The following is a 22,807-nucleotide window of genomic DNA, read 5'->3' on the forward strand; positions in this document are numbered from 1 at the left end:
GCATCTGCTCCTGCCATCTCAGGTAGAGGAGGACTGTTTGAGACAGCAGCTCACTGAATATGTGCTGGTTTCTCTCAAACACGAAGAGGAACTATATCTATTAATAGTCCACTGAGTGTTGTCTGTGTGCCGGTAGATGTGTGTAACGTTCCTTTTAATGTATTGAAGTGAGAGGAAAGTGTCCATTTATGAGCATATCCCTCCTACCTTCTTGTCAATGCTGCGGTAAAAATACCACAGGAGGAATCTTTTGTCCATTTTCTATCAACAGTGGACACAACTTTGTTTTCATCTGCTCCACTGGGACTACAAATAAAATAAAATAAAAACTGTCTTTTGCTTTTTATTTCCCGGCTCCAAAGTGAATTCCAACAGCAGTGAACAGTGTCTGGCATGCCTTGAGATATTCCCAGGCAAGAACAGTAGAGGTCAAGGTGTGAGAGCAATGCCATAGGCACAACTTGAAATTCAGCCGGTGCTTCTTCTCCCACAGGCTTGCTCTCACATCCCCACTTTCAATCGCTCTGTCTCAACCTGTCTCTCTCTCCGGCTTTCTCTCCTCTCCTTCTCTGTCTGTCTGTCTCCCACTCCCATTTCTTTTTAACACCTTTTCAAAGTCTTCTCCCATAGCATTCTCCTCATCTCTCTCAGGTGTAGGAGTCGCCCAGTATATGGTTCATGTAAAACTAATTCATTCATTCATGATCATTTTATTTTTGGTTGGTTATCTCAGGATAAGCCTCTCGAGATGTATCAAATCATTCCCGAGGGCAAGAAAAGCGGTCTTGTAAGTTGCTGCTTGATAAAACCTTCACGTCTGCATTCAGCATCACACTGCATTGTATTATTTGTTTATATTTTACATCAATTTGGTTTATTATTCCATTAACTTGCTTGGTAAACGATGTCACAATCAAAATGAGTTTGCTGATACAACATTCTAATTGAGGAAGCAGCAAATACAATAACAACATTAAGTATAAAGTGATGGTAATTCTAAATACTCAATCCGGATAACATCAATTAATTAGAGAAGAGCACATTGAAAAATAACATATTCGGTGTGAATGACAAACACTGTGAGTGTGTTTACTTGTGGTTGTGTGGATGTGAGAAATGGTGAGGGTATATTTGCTTGCTACCTGGCTCAGTGTTTATTGTAGGTAGCACATTCAGTTAGACAGGAAAGTGTTGCTGCTGCTGGAAAAGTTCCTCCCTGTATATGAAGAGGATCACTGGGTGCATGTACAGCCTGGACTGAACAAATTACAGCTTGGAGGTATCCATCAAACTTATTTTACATCATCCATATTATTTGTATATCCTTAAGATGTCATTGTTATTATTATTACTATTATTATTATAATAATAATGTGTGTTGCTCTGCAGGAGGAGACCTCTGTGCATGTGTGATGCTGATGAAAATACAGACATGCTCTTATGGCCACTCAGAGCCACTTAGGTGAAAAGATACACAAACACATGGCAACCTTTAGCACTTTCACTTGTGTCTATTTGATACCAGAGTATAGACTTTGTTTTATGTTAATCATGGTTGCTTTAACAAAAATGAGAGCCAACAGGAGACGTGTTCTAAAAAATGGTTTTAATGCTATTGTTAGAGTTTGAAGAATAATGCAAGAGTAACTAAAAGAATAAATGTTCATGCACACATAACTGCCTGCAGTTGGCTTAGCACAGGAAACACCCGATAAAACTGTCTAAGCTCAGACTCTGATTCTAAGAAGCGCTGTTAAGATGCCTTGCACAGAGCAGTACTAAATGTAAATCTAGTGCTTTTGGATTTTGCCATCTGTGAAAACTCTTTGACTTTGACAGTGTTCTGTTTTTATATCAACAGAAAGCCACGCACCTCAAGCTTTTGTTCTTAGTATTGAATATCATTTATTTCACCTTTTATTTCACCTTTCTGTTACAATTAATTTCAGTGAAATAATGAAGAAGCTTTGCAGTACTAACCACCTCCCCCCAATGCCCCAACACACACACACACACACACACACAACTCCTCAAGTGTATGACCTAGTTATTACATATCCTTATTATGTTCTTGTAGGTGCAGTTAACAGCTATCCTGCAGTACATAGTGGAGGAGCACACGGTGCGCTGTCTGCTGCTGTGGCTTTGGGTTTGTGTGGGGGATTTTGTTTTTGCTATTCACTACACTGCCATATTTTTATTTCAAATGTGTCAAATCAGTCAGTTTCCTGCTATTGGTTCCATTAAATGCAGGATGTTGCCCCACCTAGGTCAGGAATGAGTCCCATCACTTTTTCTTACTGAAAATGTAGAGATCTTGATAAGGCCCTTAAAATTGGGAAAGTAATCTTGCACTGGAAGTCCCTGTCATCTGTTTGTTTGTATTTGAGTCCATTATCACTGACTCAGGTTTCTTCTTGTCACTGATACAATAAATCTCTTCCCTTAGTGCTCTTAAATATGTATGCCCCTTGCGTTTCCGTGAAGTCCTTAATCTCATTGCAGAACACAATGACTAACATAATTATCGGTGTGGATTTGAATTGTTATTTTGACTCCTGATTGGACAGATCTTCATCTTAAGTATTCCCACCACTAAATATGTCTCAGATCATAATACTCTTGTGAAATCACTGGACTCAGTCGACAAATGAGAGCTTTAGCTTTAGCTGCCCTCAGAGAGAGAGTATTCTCCTTTTCTCCTGTACATGGTGGTTTTTACAGAATTTCTTATTTTCTCGTTGACTCTAAACTATTCTCAACAGCAATCAGTTTCCTATCACGACCCTCTCTAAGTGAATGTGGACATAATTGCCCCCATTTAACTCCGGATTATAAATTGCTCATACTTTGTATGATGCTCATATCTATCTTCTCTTGAAAACGACAGGAATGACACTGATGTTGCATCCAGTCATCCTTTGAGCTTGCTAAACTGCAATCAAAAGATTATTGCTATGCTTTCCAACGCTGCTCTTATTTCTCTTTAAATGTTCAACAGGCTTTTGACCAAATCGAGTGGAAAAACATTTTGGTACTTCAACAAAAATGTGGCTTTCGTGAGAATTTGAGGACTCTGTGGTCATGACTCTCTCTAAAGGGGTGGTTCAGACTTTTGGACATGAGACCTTATTTCCTAGTTAGTCAGGGTGTTTTTTTATCAGTGGAGACTTTGCTGGAGTTCGCTTGTGCTACGCTAGCGCAAGTCAACAGTATCTGCTAACCAGCCATTCAAAACAATCTTACCCACTCCACAGAACACCAAAGGCAAATCAATTATAATGCCAGACTATCAATGTAGTACATGTCTGTTGACAGAATAACATTAAAAATAAAAATACCCTTGCATCTCAATGCATTTCATTTTGAGGGACTATTTTCTCAGCAGCGGTGTAATTTTACTTTGTTCATGTTAGTAGTACTGCGCCGAAAAGTAAACAGAGAATCGCACTATGGTTGGGACACCTAGCTGGCTGCCTTGTACATTGTTATTGAAGCATTGGATTGGAAACGAAGTCTCCCGATGTTCTGTCCCGGTTCTCTACAGCATCTCCAGCAGGTGCTGTCCCTCCAGACGCTCTTCTTCTTTCTGCCCTTTTAGCATCCATCTCTGGTGGTTCTTTGTCTGTGTTTTCCGGCTCATACATGTACGGTTTGATGGATAACACTCATTCCTCATCTTCATTTTCTTCAAAGTCAGAAACATTGGCTTGGCTTTCAAACGTGGCCATGATACTGTATCTTGTTGATTCCTTGGTGCAATGTACTCTGCTTCTGTAGCAATGAGTGACAGCGGCAGGTAAATAAACTTGCGTGATAATCATGTGAACCAGCTTTCTTGGTTGCCTAGGTAATGTCACTTTGCCTCTGCTGTAGCCTTTTTTACCAACTACAGGGAACAAAGTATAAATATTGCAATGCGATGCAAAGGTAGTTTTATTTCTAACATTATTCTAGTATGGCAGTAATAGTCTGGCATTATAATTTATTTCGCTTTATTTAGTGTACTGTTAGCAGATACTGTTGACTTGCGCTAGCCTGGCAAACTCTGCAACTGGAAGGACTGGATGAAAAGTGTTGAAAACTGTCTCAAATTCTGAACCATCCTCTAAATCCTCTGATTGGACTCATCATGATACAGTAGGTATCTTGCTGGACTGCAAAACTAGACCAAGTTGCTACCTCTCCCCTAGCTCTCAAACCTCATTTCTGTTAGTCATCTGACGCCTGTATGTGGAGGATGTGATCCTGACTCTGTCAGACTAAAGGGCATTGCTCTCTCCTCGACTTAATCTGATAAACAACTTTTGGGCAGCTTTTCAGGTTTTCAATCAACTAGGAAAAAGTTTGTCCGTACCTCTGTCGGATGGTCTTGATTTTAGCTTTATTGATAATCCACCCTCCACTTATCTCTGGATTAATGTTGCCAAATATTAAATGGAAACTTCTCCCTATTTCTGTTCTGTAAATATCATTAACCCTCATGTTGTCCTTGGGTCAAATTGACCTGTTTTCCTATATTAATGTTCTTTTTAACTAACCAATTGCAATTAACCAAATTACCATGATTGATTCCACACAACGCTCTTTGGCAAGTACAAATCTCTACTTTCATTAATTTTGGGGTGTCTTATTTAATTGTATAGCATTTGAAACAAAAGGTGATTTTGGAATAGTATTGAACAAAGGTTGACATATTCCAGTCTGTGATCATCCATCAACATACATTCCTTTAATTTTAGTGTAAATAATTCCTAATTTCTGCTTTTCTAACTCAAACGTAAGGTACAATTACTTACAATCGAGGTTTATTGACCAGAAATTCCAAAAGTAACTCTCAGCTGAAGTTAATAAGTTAGTGTCAAGAAGTAAAAAACGTCAAAAATGTGACAAACATTGAAAAAAAGCATCAAAAGTGTTAAAAAATGGGACAAAAACGTGAGAAAAAGTTAAAAACATTGAGAAAAAGCTTTCATTAAAGTGTTGATTTTCAATTTTGCCCATTTTTCTTATTTCCTCCTTAGTTAAGACAATAGATTGCAATTTAATTCCCTTTATCAACAAGCAGCAGTTACAGAAGGCAACGGCTGAAGGTGGCCTGGGCCTTCCTCTCTTCCAACATTATTACTGTCCCTTTAGTGTGGGAGCATTGTTTTTTTGGACTCATGTTCCAGCTGTAGATGTGCAGAGGACCAGCTTCTGTCCAAGATGGCCTGAGATTGAGTATTGTAATGCCCCCTCCCCTATTGGAGCCTTGATGTGCTGAATCCATATGGGCTTCTACATGTCAAAACCGCTGCTCTAAGACAGGCTGGATGGATGTTTTTCGACATTGGTCAGATGTCTACTTTCCATAATAAAGGATTTCTACATTTTGCATGTTTCACTCAACTTCATGAGATATGTGATCTCCCTCTTGGTTACTTTTTTCTGCATCTGCAAATTAGAAATTTTGCCAGGCACTCTCTAGGCCATCTTCTCTGGTTTTGCCCCAAGCTCAAGTTTTCAAGAGTTTCTTGGATGATATTTGTCATTTGTACAGCAACATATCCAGCAGACAGCTAATCCCAGACAGTCTCTCACCGATATTGGCTTGCTCCTTGACTCTACTGGTCTCCTACTCTTTGACTCTTCAGCAGCATTAACCAAGCCTTTGTGTTATAGCAAAAAGGGTTGAACCGCGAGAGTGGAAATGAGTTTTCCCTCCTTGCTTTAAAAATGGCTATATGCTTTCCTGAGTATACCTTGAAGAAATTTGGTGTGTTCTGTCCAATGCACACCTCTAGTTTTATGAGATTTGAGGACCCTTTATTGAACATATTAGAAGGGAGAGGTGTCAACCTAATTGTATCGGGCTGTATTGTGTTGCATTCTACTTTGATCCACCAGGATTTCAGGAGCTGGCAGTGGTGTTTTAAAAAGGGAAACATTTATTAATAAAATATCTAAAAACTGTAATAAAGAACCTCCCCTTTAGATGTTTTGCTGGTGAATTATGTAGCTGCTATTTACACTGGACACTAATAATCTCAAATGATTTATACATGACAAGAGGGCCATTTTTCAAAGGTGCATGTGCACAGCTTAGCCTGAACAAGATGTTAATTGAGAATATGTCTGATACTGTGCATGCATGTAAATGTAGTCAAGAAAGTGTAATGGGTTCAGGTCTAAATATTAAATATTCATACACTTGACATGCTGCAGTGCAATGTGATTGCATGTAGTGATCCATGGTGCTCCAGGAATTAGTTTAGTTAAATCAAGTTTTTTTCCATAGTTTTCCATCTCAAAGTAGCAGCCCTTTCATTACAAAACAATAAATGAAAACAACTTTTAAAAGTAACATCTGCAGCCCTCATTGCAAACAAGGAAAAAATTAATCTCGAAGAAAACTAGGAATCTTAAAAGTCAAATACAGGGGCCCTCCTTTTTGGGAGGACAGCGAGTAGGCAAATATGAAATCTTTATCAAAAAGTGCAACATAAAGAACTCAAACAGAATAACCTTATACAAAAACTTCCACTAAAGCCAGCTTCAAGGTCAATGTGTAACCATAATGAACACAACAAAGCAAATCAACCAAAGAGAGGGGGGCAACTTTAAACAGGCTGACATGGAGGCCAAACCTAGAAATGTAATTTCAGGTGCCTTAATAGACAGAGAGCTTCATTTAAATAAGATAAATAACATTGGTAAAATAAAGTAAAAAATACTTACTGAAGCTGTATCCCAAAGCAAGCGTGTGGCTCAGGATTCATAAATCATACATTGTCCTTCACTGTCTTCTCATTTTGACATGTAACACCTGCTGTTGCAGGGTTAGAAGGAGTGTCATGGTCAAAAAGGACAGCAACTATCATAACTGTTGTTCTTTATTGATCTTTGAAATTGTAGTTTGGCAAAATGATTCCATCTTCATTAAGATCAGGCTCTTAAAGCATGTGGCGATAGAGGCTGTGGGGAACAGTACAGGCCTCCTTATTTTTAGACCATATAGGTCTAGTTACCTCCCACTCAATCAGAAGAGTGAGTGGGAGGTTTTCAGCAATGCAGCTTAGCCCCTAAAAGACAACCACATAATTGATAGCTTTTAAACTTTGTTCCTTAAATTCCACATTCAGTTTAATAATTAACCCGACTGGTGAGCTACAGACCAAAAATGATACATTATTTATAATTGCAGTATAGAAATTACACGTGTTGTGAACAACATTAGTAGTTCTTCCATTTGAGCACACGTATTTATCATCAACTTGACCAAAATACTTTGTTAAACCAAAGCCATTTAATTGTGTCCTGCATCCTTGTACATACATTCTGCTCCAAGCTTTCATCCAATTTCAACCCTGATGATTATTACGTGGTAAGATACTAACAGGATAGTCCTGGAAGAACAGGAGCGTGCAGAGGTAATTAGAAAGCAACAGGTCATCTTGTTTGCCCAGAGGAGGATGCAGAGGAAATTACCAGAGGAGGGAAGAAGAATAAGAAGAAAGAGAGAGCGAGTTGACTGAGAGAATAAGATATACATGTGGGGAAGATGAAAGTAAGGAAGAGAAAGAGAGAGGAACAGAGAGAGACTCGAGAACTGGAGTATGGATTGAGACTGAAAAAGAAAGAGAAAGGCGACAACAGAGAGGAAAGAGAAAAATGAGACTTGTTTCATTCTGAAATGATGGAATGCGTTTCCGCCCGAGAGCTCTGTATAAGCCACCTTCTGTTTTTGGGCGCGTGCAGGGTGGAGAGGAAAGGGAGAGAGAGCAGAATAGCCAACCCCTACTCTGCTGCCTCAAATGCTGTTCACCCATTCCTCTGCATGACTGATTATAATCCATGAAAGAATAACACGTGGCTCTCCACTCAATCAATCATCAATAAAGTTGAAGTTGAAGTAATTGTGGATGGCAATGAAACAGCTCCAAGAACGCCGCTAAATGTAACTATCACATTACAGAAATACACTTAGCTTTCTCTTTGCTAAGTTCAATGGGCAGACGCATTATAAGTCACAGTTTGACTGACTGCAGTGCATGCATTATGTGTATAAGTATGCTGAACAAAAACACAATAGAACGTATCAATCAAGCAGAATCTGTAAATGCCGACACAGGCCCAATCAGGCAAAAGTTTAAAAAAAAAACTTGTGCAGGTTGACGACAGGGAATGTCTAACTCAGATTAAAATATTCAGACCTGGAAAAACGTTATTGTCAATTTGTGGTTAATAGAAAATTGTGTTTGATGTGGCTCACAATATCTCGAAAACCCAGCACTAAGAATTAGTAGGAGACTTTAAACACACATAGGGGTAACATTAAAATCCTTTAAAATATGAATTTTATGCTAAAAGAGTACAAAGGTACAGTGCCACTATTCTATTTTTTGGGCACTTTCAGTCTTTATTTTGATAGGACTGCAGAAGACATAAAAGGGGGACTGACATGCAGCAAAGGGCTGCAGGTCGGAGTCAAACCCTGGCCCACTGCATCGAGGAGTGAACCTCTATATATGTGCACCCGCTCTACCAACTGAGCTTCCTGGGTGCCCGCTATTCTATTCTGAATATTATAGCCATTTCAGATGTTGTCAAATCATAAGCAACTAATCAGTAAAAGCAGATCTGTGCATTTACATTTTTTCGCCATAGGCATGTCACAGTAGAAAAAGCACAGCTCTGACTAGTAGATTTAATAATGGCTGAATTCCATTTAGTTGCTTGAGTTTCAGGGTCCTGGTATTGTGCTTGCTGGCTCAGTGTCACCATTTCATGGCTTACACTAGCACGGAGCCATTGTTAATGTTATTAGTAACACCTGTGTTTTTCTTACAAAAAACTGTAAAAATGTCTTCTGTGGAAAAGGACATTTGGTTGTCCATGCTATCTCTAGGAAGCTATTCCACTGAATAGGTGTTGGTAACGTGCCAAGATATGCAGCAATGTTCCAGCAAAAACAGGGGAGGACTAGCTGGTAAACATGGATGTAAACAATACTGAATTTAAAACGCTTCAAAAAAGTCCCTTTGCTAACATTTTCTGAGGAAGGAAATGTGTTGAAAACAAGGATACCCACAATGAGTTTGGGTGAGTAACACACCGTGTAAACACTTAAAAGGAAAACTCCACAGGTCATGTTTAATATCATCGACTCAACAAATGTGATCTAGGCAACCTCTTATCATTCCTCTCAGTGAGAATCGGACCCAGGATCAACTCTAGCTCACCCAGTAAGAGCCTGCTCCCCATGTAGGCTGAGGCCGTTGCATTGGCCAGGGTTTGAATCCAACCTGAGGTCCATTATTGCATGTCATCCTCCATCTCTCTCCAACCTTCCCTGTCTATCTACTGTCACTCTGAAATAAAGAGAAAAAAGCCCCACAAATAATCTTTTAAAAAAAATAAAGCATCAGACCCTGATTAACCCTGCTGATTTAAGAATTCAGACTGACAGTCCTGCATTATGCATTATAACATCCGTAATGTGCCAGCTGCTGGATCTCCCACCACCATCACTTCAACCCTTTACTGAGGACAGCTTGGCCCTGAAGACCATCACACTTAATTCCACAGTAACTACCATTTGTCCCCTCCACCCAGTACCTACGCATCACTTTAAATCCAGTTCCCCTATCTTGTCTGACTTCATCTCCACATGCATCAACAAATCTTTACAGACAGGAGAGGTGCCCGCTGCCTTTAAGATAGTAGCTCTGAGTTCAATCCTGGGGAAATCTAACCTCAATCAAGGCTCTTTCCCCCATCTACACAAACCCATCCTGAAACCCACTGTGTCCCACCAAAATGTTACTACATGCTGCGTCAGTCACAGCTGTCCAAAAATTAGCTTGATTAAACCTTTTAGCTGCTATCAATTGAAAGCAACAAAGAAATGGTCTTGAATTAAGGTTTTTTTTCATGACTGACTATTAGCCGCCAACTCAGCTTTAAGTCTGTTTTTCATTATATTACAGACCACAATATTTTCCTCAATCAATGAGTCCTGAAATGGTTTTCACTCTTCTCCAACAGGCACTGATGACATATGTATTATTTGTAGCAATATGTATGCGTGAAAGTGTTTTAGCGAAGCTGTCTCCAAATCCTACAACAATCTAACAAGTTCTGAATTTCACAGATAGGCCAGTGTAGGATGTAAGATGCTGTGGTAATAAATGTGAGGTGTCAGTATTGAGTCGTGTTTCCATGAGAAGAAAAAATAATTTAGAAACGTTTTGTCTCACTTCAGGTTTATGTGCAGAGCACTTTGTACACATATCAATTCCTTTGTAAACATGCTCAGATGTTTTGCCACAGTTACAGATATTAGATAAGGATTTTACAACTAAAATAAATTCCTAACTGACAGGATTTACTGGTTGAGTACTGGTAAACTTGCTACATGACATAAGTAACAATAAATAATGAATTAAAATTATGCATTGTAAATATATGAATTGGTAAAAAAGGTGAGGAAGAGTAATTGCCCTCAACTATATAATTTTTATGTGAAATAACCGAATTTAAGATAACATTCAATTCACCTTGGGGCAATTTGGTAGCCAATTAAATAAATAAATAAAAATAAAAAACGTAATCCCATTTTTGAAAGCTGCTATGGAGTTCTCGGCACAGTTGATCTAATGGTTCATACAAACATATATCACAGGATTGAGCTCTTTATAAATTGAAGTTTTATTCTACTACTAACTTCAAAACAGCACTAAACAGAAAAATGTATGAAAAAATTAGGAATAATAATGGATTTAGTCATTTTCAGACATTGTCGGCATCCACGTGGCAATGAATCAATCTCCTCCATCTGTCTCTCTCTCTCTCTCTCTCTCTCTCAGTAGGCAGCTGGATCATCTTTTCTTCCCTCTTTGGCTGGGGTGGGGTCACTGTGACATCTTTGCCAGATTCAGAAGTATTTCTCTTCCGAATCTGTCTTTCAAAGTTCCTGGATTCAGCTTCAGCACATTTGGGCAGCACGGGAATGCAGCAGAATTGCGGGCGGCGTTCCACCACAGTCAACATGCCAGGCCTTTTATAGGCAGCTCAGGCCTTCAGCAGATTTCATTTCAGTGAGCACCAAGGACACAGAGCAAGAGGAAGAGCAGAGAGTGATCTGTGGCTTGCTTGTAGTTTTAAGTCTTCTGACATCAGATAACACTAGTGCTAACCGCTGACCACTCCCATCAGTAGTAGAACTCTTGGGTTTGATTCTTTCCTTTTTATAAAATTAACATTAATATTGTTTACATTACATGTTTTAATTCTTCTATATTTAAAAGTTGGGATCTCTCACCTGTAGAACTGTGCCAAACACTTGATATCCACCACCGAATAACAACATTTATAAATAAAATTAGAATTAATGTAAGTCCGTATCAATACTCTTTGGTAATCATCTGGAATTCCAGAGAAAACGGAAGAAGGGGCGGCATCCCCCATCTTTAGTATCAAAAATGTTAAAATGTATCTGCATGTTATGAGTATGTGTTAGCTGAGCATAAATTTAAGTATATTTTATTTTTGATTGATAAATCATTTTCTTATGATCCTTTGTTTCTTCCTTTAGTGTCTGTGTGTGATTTTGAAAGCTCATGGCCAAAGGAAGGCAGGATATAGGCCACACAGACGGGGTTGGAGTCATAAATAGTCAGATGGTACTTTAGTAATCCTTCTTAGTTCCTGTTGGTTTGAACTACACATACACTAGATCAGAATAATATACTTCACGCTCCAAGTCCACGTTCTCCACACTACAGATGGAACACACAATCTCATACGATCCACATGTGGTATTAGGCAATCATAAAAAGGGCCTCTCATTAGCCGTTCACAGTGTATTTATATCTTTCTCACATATAGTATATATGTTCTGATTATTTTCAAAAACTTCTGTCTTTGTTCTCCTGTTAACTTGAAAAACTGAGACAATATCCAACATCCTTGGACGTTTTCATTTTGTAACTCAAATACTCCTTCAAAACTGCTGTTAGAGAGAGAAAGGTTACTGTGATGTTTTTTTCATGTGCCATCTTAGATTCCGTGAAAAATAGTTTCTAACTATCATTTGACTCAGTCAGTCAATTCATTTTTTATATTTGGAGACATGTCAGCAATGTCTTGTTGGTAGGAGGGATGGGGGAGGTTCGGTTTCTTTGTTAAACAATATCTATTCACTGTGTGTAGCGTGGCACTATGAAGAAGAAATTCAAAAGGAAGCTAAGGGAACTGTGGTACTGGAGATATTTAGGCAGGCGCAGACACCGAGGCGTAGAACCAGAGACAACATAGTCAGGAAAAACAGTGACTACAGGAAAGCAAAAGAAATGAGGAGACACAAAAACAGACACTACCTACTTTCTTTCTGTGAGATTTGAGGGAATCTTGTATTAAGCACAACAGAATCCAAAAATAAAACCAAGGCAGCCTACAGTTTTCATAAACAGAGGTTAAGCTAAATTAGTGCAACAAAGGAGGGTTGTGTGGATGGGAAAGAGATCCAAATGTAAGTGGGAATTTTTCTAAAGCTGTTACAGGGATGGAATTTTCTAGTTTAAGAACAGTGCTTGCAACCCATTCCAGTCACTGGGCACCACAGGCTGGAAAGCAGGTCTCAGCAAATTCATCTGCAAAACCTATTATGTGTATGCTGCGTCATGCCTTTCACGCATCCAATCAGGCACGACTATGTGGTTCACAATCTCACTTTCTTTCACATTCACACTAGCAAATGCTCTCCTTGGTTTCACCTTGTTAGATAAATGCAGGAATTGTTGTTTTCAATCACTTTATTTCCCTGTTTAAATAATCTCATACTATGTGTGCTCTCAGAGAGGTGACATTTTAGATTCTTTAATGTATCAAATGTTGGTTTGAAAAGTGTTTCCTGATTTGCTCCTGCAGGTAAAGCAACTATTCATACGTAACTGAAAAGAGTTGCGCCTCAGTGACGCTGGAGCCAAGAACTTTTTCTACCCTTCCCTTTGCTCCTGTGGAAGTGGAAAGTTTCCTCTCTTGACTCTACAACACAAAGATAAATTCCAAAACAAATATATCATGCAGCTCCACACGCTTTTATTCAACAAATACAAGTCCAATTGGCCTTTTAAAGGGCAATGACGGTTGGAGTGTGGATATCGGGTCTTGATTGCTGCAATTTGGTTGGTAGGCAAAGGGAAAATGAAAATGCGCACAATCTCAAAGCATCCGGTTGATCTGCATTAAAATGGAATTCAATCCCACTCCACAATCAATGTCAACTCCATTTCAATACAACCAAAAACAATCCCAGCAGCATACTGTAGCTGTGTCTTCTATTGATTGTGTTTGTGTTTCTGTGCAGTTAATCTTACACAGGGGGCCAAAATAATGTTCTTAGACAAAAGAAGATTTTACAAATTTCCCATTAGAGGGGAAAAGAGTGATAAAGTATGTCTAGCACTGCAGGCTGAAAACTTGTCTTACCTTTCTTCCTGAATCATATCCTCTCTCCTCTACTGACTCTAATTGCTCTCTCAAAATATCCCTTCTGTCTTTCTTTTCGGGACTTTTACTATTTCTTTTCCTTCTATTTCATGCCAACAGTATCATTGTATCATTTCACAGGTTTTGTCTTGACGAACAGGGTCCAACCTTTGCACTCCTTAAACTTGGTTGCGTTCTCTTAATCTGGTTATTTTCCTTGGGATATTCACCCTGGGTTACAAAAATAATCTAAATACTACAATGTAAGATGCTAATGTAAGGCTTCAAATCCAAAACAATGGCTTTGAAATGCAATTTCCCAAAATAAACGCCCATACAGTACAGCACACAAACAGGTGTTAATGTTCAAAGCCTTGTAGGGAGAGCAGGGTAAATGGATCCGCTTTTCACATTTGATGCTAGTACAGCAAAATAAATCTGCATTCAACTCAGGTTGCTTCGCATCCAGGGAAAATAACACAAAAAACATACAGTTCATTTAAAGTAATTTGAGAAGTATGGCCCATGTTTGTGAGGCAACATGGAAGTAACATGTAACACAATGCCATATTACATAAAGAAATAGATACACAAATCTGGTGTATTTGTTCTTTTGGCAATTTCACCAGATCATATTTATCTGCCATATATTTTAAGGCAGCGATGATTTGTATCTTTGCAAAATGTCCCAGTTTTAGTTTCCTACCTACATATTCTGCTGGAAAACAAGCGACAGCTTGACTCAACAGGTTTGTGCTGTGGACAGTGTATGTAGCCTACGTAATATGTATCTGATGCTAGATCAGGGAGACTGATTCCTCGCCTCTGATCAAATCATCATACATCTGCTCTGCGACATCTACTACTCCCAAACATTGGTTATCTTAAGTTCATCATGTTAGAATATGAAACATTAAAAACTACTTTACAGAGAAAATATGCTCCAGAATTAGATAGAATATAATACTTACAGTACATTTCAATGGATTATTATGCTCTTTATCTTTGGACAACATCTGACAAAGCAAAAATAAGATGATCTGACCCACAGTAGCCTGGCTATTTTACCACGTTTTCTGTGGGCTTTTTTGTTTTAGAGATACAGGAAATGGATTGAATTTGTGATCACATAAATGTCTGTTTAGATATAAGTGGTGAGTCATCTTACCCACTAGCTCAACCTACCCATGTTCAGCTCTGCCCAGCTCTACAGAATCCTATGGAGAAACCGGGCTTCATTTTCAATAGAAAAACTGACTTCTGTCCTCTTTTGTAGCATTTTATCATCTATTTCTTCTACCCACCTTTTCAAACTTTTCAATTAAATATAAATTAAAGTTGTCCATATATGAATAATTTTAAGAAGCACTGTGCACTGCCAAATATCATTTTTGTCCAACAGCCCTGAGGTAAGAGGGTTCGAAGTCTTACTGTAGGCTACACAGAAGACCCTAGCACCATGCGTTCTTGCACAGTGTTCTTTGAGATCTTGATTGTAAAGTCCTAACTTGCCCGACTACCATGTTAAGCCTCTTCTTGACCACTTCACTTTCATTTCATAGTTCATAAATTTGTTACCCATAGATATGTACAGTTTTAATTTAATCTAATGAAAAACTATGGTAGGCAGAGTTATTAATGTTCAAAATAAGCTGATGCAACATCAAACCATGTTTCTTGCTGAAGGCCATAAAGAAATATTTATGGTGTAATTTAACTGAGCCATTGATTATTTTCATTCCTGCTTGAGAATGCACAGTAGCTAAGTCACGGTGAAGATTGGTAAAATGAAGGCAATGACAGTTAAGGGATGGAATAAGCTCAGGAGCAATACACTGTAGTGAGTAGATTGCATACAAAGGCAGCACCAGGATACACTTGAAACAGGAAGTGGTTGGAGCCTAAAGCCTCGGGTATGTCATTGACCTGCATGGAATGTAGCGAGTTGCTCCTTCAGACATACAGTATGCATTTCTCCTTGGGAGCAACACCAAGTGTTATAGGACTTGCTAAGCTGCTTAGCTGGGTACTTGATTTTCCTCAGCCTTGCACCATGCTCTGAAGAAAGTATTGCTAGCTCTCAAAAATTAAACTAGTAATCTGCCTTTTTTTTTACGCATGACTCCTGCGTGCTCAAGCACACAGCACATAATGTTCTACATTCTATAAAGTGATGGTATAAAAGGATTGAGTTCTGGTTGGCAGTGAAATACTGACATGTGAAAAATACTGTAGCTTTCAATTGAAAGAAGTACGATAGAACAGAATGTGGTTGTTGTGCTGAAGAGACATAGACGCTATTTTAAGCTAATTTAAATGGGTAATTTTCTCCTCTTTTGGGATGGGAGTTTTGTAATATGAGTAACAAGGAAAAACCCATTAAAACAACTCTGTTTAATGAGTACAGTTGATATAAATGCCCATATTTACTGCCTCAAAAGGTTGAGCACAGTGTAAAACTGTTGTGAAGGTGCTTTTAACCATAGCAACACTATTTTCAGTGTAGGTAAATCTGGTATTTTACAATGTCATTAGCCTTGGCTGTCATGAATACCAGAGGATTTTGTGGACTGTCAAAAAAAAAAACTCACTCAATAACCCCAGCCCATTTTAATACCACAAGCACATTAACACGTCTCTCCTCCACACTTACAATCAAATACTTTTTTTCATACACAAAAGGTGTTTAACTTGTTTTTTCCCCTCGGTGGAGTGAATCAAAAACCTAGCGTTTGCTTTTTTTTCTCCTCCTCTCTCTCAATCAGCAATTCTTCCCTTTGATCTTTTATTCATATGATTAAGTCTGTGTATCACCAGACTGTTCATTCTACATTTCAGTATATGATGAGACCATCTTTGAAGTTGGGCATGCTGCAATGGATTCACTTTGGCAAACAACTCTTTTTCCCCACCAATTATTGTTGGAATAGAAACACTTTCCATCTGCTTAATTATCCCATTTCAAATCGTTTGACCTTAAGTGTAAATATACACAACACAGTGTGTTATATATTTACTGAAATATTTTCCATCTTAAATGAAAAAAATACAGAAACACTTCCAAGCTTACCGGCTCATATATTTAATATGGTTTGTGTTTGTGTTTGTGTTCAAATGATTTCCATAAACATATTTATTTGGTTTTCAGTTATTCCCTATCCATTACATTGTCCTTGTTGTTTTGGCTTCTGTGCTGCTCAAACCTTTTTTTTTTGCTTGTTTTTATAATGCTTGCTCCAATTTTCTCTCTTCCTCTTTTTGTTCAGAGCCAACCACCTCCATTCATCCTCACTCTGTTGTTCTTTTGCCTGTTTTTCCTTCCCTGTCTTCCTCTCACTTACATCTGTTTTCTATCCTTCACCTTTATGTTTGCCATCATCCCTCAATCAATACCTTCGACCCTTACTCTTCACACCTTGTTCTCTTTCTTTCTCTCCTTTCCCTGCATCTATTTCAGACTCGGAGGATGAAAGGTTTAAGAATGTTTGGAAACACTTTATTTGAAGTTTTCTACATAAGAGTGACATGACACTGTCATGAACACATGTGAATCACATAATGCTGTCATGACACAGTCATGACACAGTCATGACACATGAACCCTAACCCTAACCTTAACAAAAACCATAACTTGTCATGATAAAACCAAATGACACTTACTAAAAAAACGTTCTGTCATAACCGTTTATGACTTGTTTGTAATGTTTTATGACACGTTCATGACAGAGTCATGTCACTGTTGGGTAAAGTGTAACCGAATGGGTACTGTCAGATGGGACGTAAAGCACAGGCACAGTCAGCGTAGATCTGATAGAAACCTATAGAAAACATGAGAAGCAAAAGACAGCCAAGTGTGGTGAACATGTAGTAACAAGGTAAAGGTGGTGAGACTCAGGAAATGGGAGAGAGAGGTGAAACGGAGAAAGTGCGTGTATGCATGTGTAAGTAATGGATCATGTAGGGGAAAGACAAAATGTTGTTTTACTCACATTTTAAATAGCTTTTCTTGGACTAAAAATGAATAAAAATGGTTTTGATCTTCTACAACGTCACTTTTTATCCCTATTTATTCCGACTGAATTTGATTTGCCATGACTTACAACTCAGAGTGTTGCCCTGAGCTAAAGTGCTAGCATTGCGCTGATGATGATCTCACCTGGCATGCCAGTAAAACAGTCAATGCATGTTTTTGTCAGTATACATCGCCATGTAACCTGCTACAGGCTAAGGTGTGAGGGTGCACTTTTGTGAAATTGTAAGATCAATGTTACACCCCACTAGTGATTCTGAAAAGAAGACACCACTTCTCTGTTTCAAACTCCAGCTCTATAGGATTTTCTCTTTCAAATCCTTATTCACTAACTGGCCATCATCTCCAAACACTGGAATGAACCAGATTATCCTCGCTAGCATGGTGGCTGAATTTATTAGGAACTAAACTGTTGCACTCAATAGTACTCACGTGTTGACACAAGCATGAAGAAAAACCTAAAGTAGTAGATTGGACTCCATATTTTCATGCCCCTAATACCCTTCACACCCATAAGTCCACTCACATGCACAGACATCTCCCTTCTACTGTTTTTTCTCCTGCACACACACCTTCCCAGTGCCCCGTAGGTGCTCTATGTAGCAGACCCAGAACAATGGAGCAGCGCAACCCAGCAGTGGATTAGTGGGAGTGTGTGTGAGAGGCCAGATCTAGACATATTCCTCTGGGGAAGTCAAGCCAGTTAATCCGACCCCAGTGCTTACTCTATCAACCCCCCACCAGCTGCACTTTGCCCCTGCTCACAAACAAATACCAAATACAACCCAGACGTGAAGATTTCAACTTGTAGATGTAGGCTGAGGTGTACGCCATCACTGCACATGTACACACAAACAGGCATACACACAAAGAAAATGTAACCAAGGCGTGAAGATATTATCAAGTTAGATGCATGCAGAGGCATACAGCATGCATCTACATTAAAAACGCATACACACATATTTTAGTGGTTATCCCTTAAAGGTACACGTGTAATAAATACACATGTAGTGTCACACTTTTATTCACATGTGCATGCACTGGTGCATACCATAGATATACAGAATAGGCCTCCACACATTCACAGACACCTTTCCAAACCCCCCTCGGAGGAGATCTTTGGCCCCTGTGTGAAGCGAAAACCTTCCCGGGTGTCAGTTCTCAAACACGGTCACTGCTAATCAGAACATGCTGCCCAGATTCCCAAGTACAGCAGCCTGAGTCCCTTAGGGGAAAACAGAGCTGCTGCAGTCACTTTAGCAGTCTGACTGGCTGATTTGTTGGCTGGCTGATAATCTGGCTGGTTAGCCGCCTGGTTCTGTTCTTTTTGATGCTGTGGTTAACATAAAAAAGTACATTCAACACAAATTCCTTTCAAGGATGAGCTGAAGAGTGGAAATGTTTGAATGCTCAACCATGCTCTCTCACATGTATGCACATGCAAGAGTGTATATGTTCAATTTGGCATGTATGAAATGTTGCATAGATGTGGTGACACACACACTCAGATGCACACAAAAACAGCACAAGGATCAGGAAAGAGGCATTCTGATTGTTCATCAAGCAGCAACCAAGAGCTGGCTAGGGGCATCAATACAACTGAAGCCCACTCTCCTGGGCCCACCTGTCGATTACAGTGGTAAAGACAAGCTGCCTGGTGCCTCAATACATTCCCAGCAGCCTCCACTGGGCTTGTAGACACCTGAAGAATGCTGATGCCAGGAGGGAATAAGGGACCTTCCACTTCACACTGGCAGATACGCAGTGGTTTGCCTCTGCTGCATAAACCATTCAAATAAACAACTCCACAGAGAAATGGAGCGAGGATATAAATCTATCGCTCATGTGGCAGCAATTCAGTTTGTAAGGATAGAATGAGATAGATTAATATCAAGCTGTCCACAGAAACATGTAAAATGAGACTTCCACAAAGCAATACAATACATTGCATTGAGCTGACAAAGACACAATAAATATAGAATAAAATGTAATTCAAAAAATACAATGCCCATAAAGTGCAACAGCATTTTACAGCACCAAAAAATAAACCTCAAGGCATCCCGATTATAAATGTGATGTGTATCACCATTTGGCCACCAGAGTTAAATGATGTTTTCTGAATATTTGGCCAAAGGACAACAATCCCATTGCCCTCTGCTGCCTTATAATTAGACGAGATTAGAACAGAATCAAGATGTTTTCTCCCATTTATCCTCCCATGGGAGAGCAGCAGTATGGGTGGGAGATTTACCCTGCCTAGCCAACTAACCTTGGACACAGAACAGAAACATGTAAAAAGGTCCAGACAGCAGATTTGCTCTTGGTTGGTAATGTAGGTGAGGGGCAAAGGGTCTGTTTTCTTATCCAATCTGTCAATTAATAAATGTTTGAAATGCAAGTATGAATAAATGAATGGTACATTACTCTGAGGCACAAGCCAGTTTTCGTGGCCACGAATTACAAGCAGATGGTTTTAAGGCTTTGGTTTCAGCACCAAGGACAGCTCACATACTGTAAATTACTCAGAAGCCTCTTTTTGGCTTCCCCTCAGATCCACAGAGAGGCTTAGGGTTCATTTGTTAGGTTTCCTTATAAACTCACCCTGCTGACTTCCCCCTAATAAATCTTGCCAATACCAGGGCACAGGATATTGATTTCTATGGAGGGCATTGCAGCGACAATTATTAAGTGGGCAATATTCAAACCAGAAGCCATGCGTATAATTGATTTACACCTCACCTGATATCCAAGCTCTTTCCAAAACTGCTGCTCTCAGAATGTAGAAAATTTAGTTTAGATTTTATTACAATCTACAGAAAATGTTGATGAAAAAGGGAACTAAAGCCAGACACATTAGAATCAACTGAAGGAGCTCTATCTGAATGTGTTACAGACCAAATGATGTTCATTCTGTGTGCAATCACGGCCTCTCGGTGCACGGCTCCCCTTTTCCTCTCTGTTTTTAAGTATAGGTCGGTGACTCTTCCAAAGCTAGATGGCAGAAGAGCCCCATCGCAGCTGAGCAGCGCTTTGCGCCGTCATCATCCCTTCTTTGCATTGCAAATTGCCCAGTCCCATCACTCCCAATAACAGCTCCGCTCGATCTCTAAAATGAAAATCAGAGTTATGGTGGGATTGCCTACCAGGCGGATTTCTTTCATCAGCTTTCAGGATAGGATGCTGCCTGTCTGACTCCCACCTAACACCCTCACCCCCACCATCCCTCCTCACACACACACACACACACACCCACACACACACACACACACACACACACACACACACACACACACACACTCATAAACAAAATGCTGTCTTATGAAAGTTCATTTATTTCTCAGAATTTACATTCCTCCCATAAAGACTTGCCTCTTTCCTTGCCATATCACTGTTCCCACTTCATCAATTGTTAGCCACACATCATCCACAACATACTTGACACAGGACGCTCTCTCTCTCTTTCTCTCTCTCTCTCTCTCTCTCTCTCTCTCTCTCTCTCTCTCTCTTTCTCTCACGACACCATCACCCCCTCCCGCCACCTTTTCTCTCTGACTCTGCGTGGCTCATTCGCCGATCGATAAAGGCAGCATTCAAATTGTAGGCTAGACTCACCTCCGTCCTCCGCCGGTTTATAGGGATTCAAAAGGAAAGATGTTAAACAGCACATGCAAGAGCGCACCACCAGAGATGCTCACACTTGATGCCCCTCTCAGCAGAGATGGTTGAGCCCTCGTCCAGGTTGCTGTGGTCCTAACCTAAAATTCAGTCTTGCTCACTTCTCTCTTATCAGCTGACATAGCGCGGCGGGCGGTTCTGCCTGTTTCTCCTCTGAGAAGGGAAAGGGGATCTACTTTAACCCAACAGAAAGCAAACACAGGCTATAGGTTACATGTGTTAGTTGTGAACATGAAGGGGATTTACAGAGACAGATACTACGACGGATCTATTGAACTACGGAACGTTTTCAACAGGAGATGCATTCAATGTGGCCGAGGGGACTTTGTTCAAGCCAAAACGATGAGGATTAGGACGGGAATTGTTTTTTGGAATCTCATCTTTTCACTGATGTTCACTTGTGTGAAAGGTACGAACCACTGCAGCAAGCCTCTGTGTTTTCTGATGCGCTTAGTGTGCCTGTGCGTGTGCGCGTTTGTGTGCGTGTGTGTGTGTGTGTGTGTGTGTTTGTGTGTGTGTGTGTGTGTGTGTTTGTGTGTTTGTGTGTGTGTGTGTGTGCGTGCGCGTGTGTGTCTGTGTGAGTATGCGCCGCGCGCAAGAGAAATCAAAAGCGTTAACCTCAGACGTGCGCAAAATATGCTACCCCGGTTTACTGGATAGAGTTTTTAGGGACGCATTTGGCCGGTTTGGCGCTCAATGCAGGCTTTGACTGAGCCGCTCAATAGATATTCTTGCGGTAGCCTACGCTTCTTCTAATAGCCTACGTGAGCTGCTTTGCTTAGTAGGCTAACTAGTGAATTTTTGAGACGTAAGCATGCACTGCAGATTTCCTATAAGATGTAAAGAGCTTCTTATAATGGCTTTTTAGGCTCGAGCCGTCCGCCTTTTCTCTTTTCTGGGTCGAGTAAGTCATAAGTATTTATGTGGGATTTGCGTCAGATCAATTTCTCACCAGTTTCTCTTCCAGTACTGGAACCATTTAGGGGGCAGAGGCAATTAGTCGTGTGGAACCTGTTTGTCGACTGTGTTTAGCGGACTTGCCAGTGCAGGCAGGTGTAAGGTGGGCTTGTTAGTATTCTAGTGGCTCTTTCTCATGCTCTGTCCATTTGAACACTTGCTCTAGCTGGTGAGGTAACCGCTAAATTCCATTTTATTTCTGATTGACATCAACTGCATTCACTCAGACCTATGACAGTTTCAGCACTGAAATGTCACTTTTTGGATACAGTTTTAAAATGTAGTTTTCATTCCTGTTTACATGACGCAACAAGACTCAGACTTTGTACTTAAATGTCTTGCCACGTCTGTTTTTCTACCCTTGTTTTTCTTACTGTTTACCACAGTAATCTGATTTACGCTATTTACATGCTACAGCTTCTAAAAATAAGTCAAAGCAATTGTTGCTCATTTACCACTCTGCAATTACCACGTGATCGTCCATTGTCCACTGACAGTCAAACAGCATTTAGAGAAAACACATATGAATCGATTTGTTGCTTCCTTGCAATTCCAGTTGTATGTAAATTATAAAACTGGGAAAAAGTGTGTACGTATGTGTGTGTGTGTGTATGTATGTGTGTGCGTGCGGGCAGTCGGGCGCGTGCATGCGTGTGTGTACGTGTGTGTGCA

At 39.8% G+C, this 22,807-nt stretch overlaps 1 protein-coding gene across 3 annotated transcripts in view; it reads left to right on the plus strand.

Moving 5' to 3' along the window:
* The first annotated feature begins 21,075 nt into the window (after window positions 1-21,075).
* Window positions 21,076-22,807, plus strand: part of LOC117946024 (CUB and sushi domain-containing protein 3-like) — a 219,942-nt gene continuing 218,210 nt past the window's right edge. For 2 of the 3 annotated variants that reach the window (XM_034873812.1, XM_034873813.1), the window contains exon 1: window positions 21,078-21,587. In XM_034873812.1, the coding sequence (XP_034729703.1) occupies window positions 21,410-21,587 (178 nt within the window). In that variant the 5' untranslated portion in view covers window positions 21,078-21,409. Of the gene's footprint in view, window positions 21,588-22,807 lie in introns of all 3 variants that reach the window. The other variant, XM_034873814.1, reaches the window with a different exon arrangement.

This window comes from Etheostoma cragini, chromosome 6 (assembly GCF_013103735.1).
Source record: "Etheostoma cragini isolate CJK2018 chromosome 6, CSU_Ecrag_1.0, whole genome shotgun sequence".
Lineage (NCBI taxonomy): Eukaryota > Metazoa > Chordata > Actinopteri > Perciformes > Percidae > Etheostoma > Etheostoma cragini.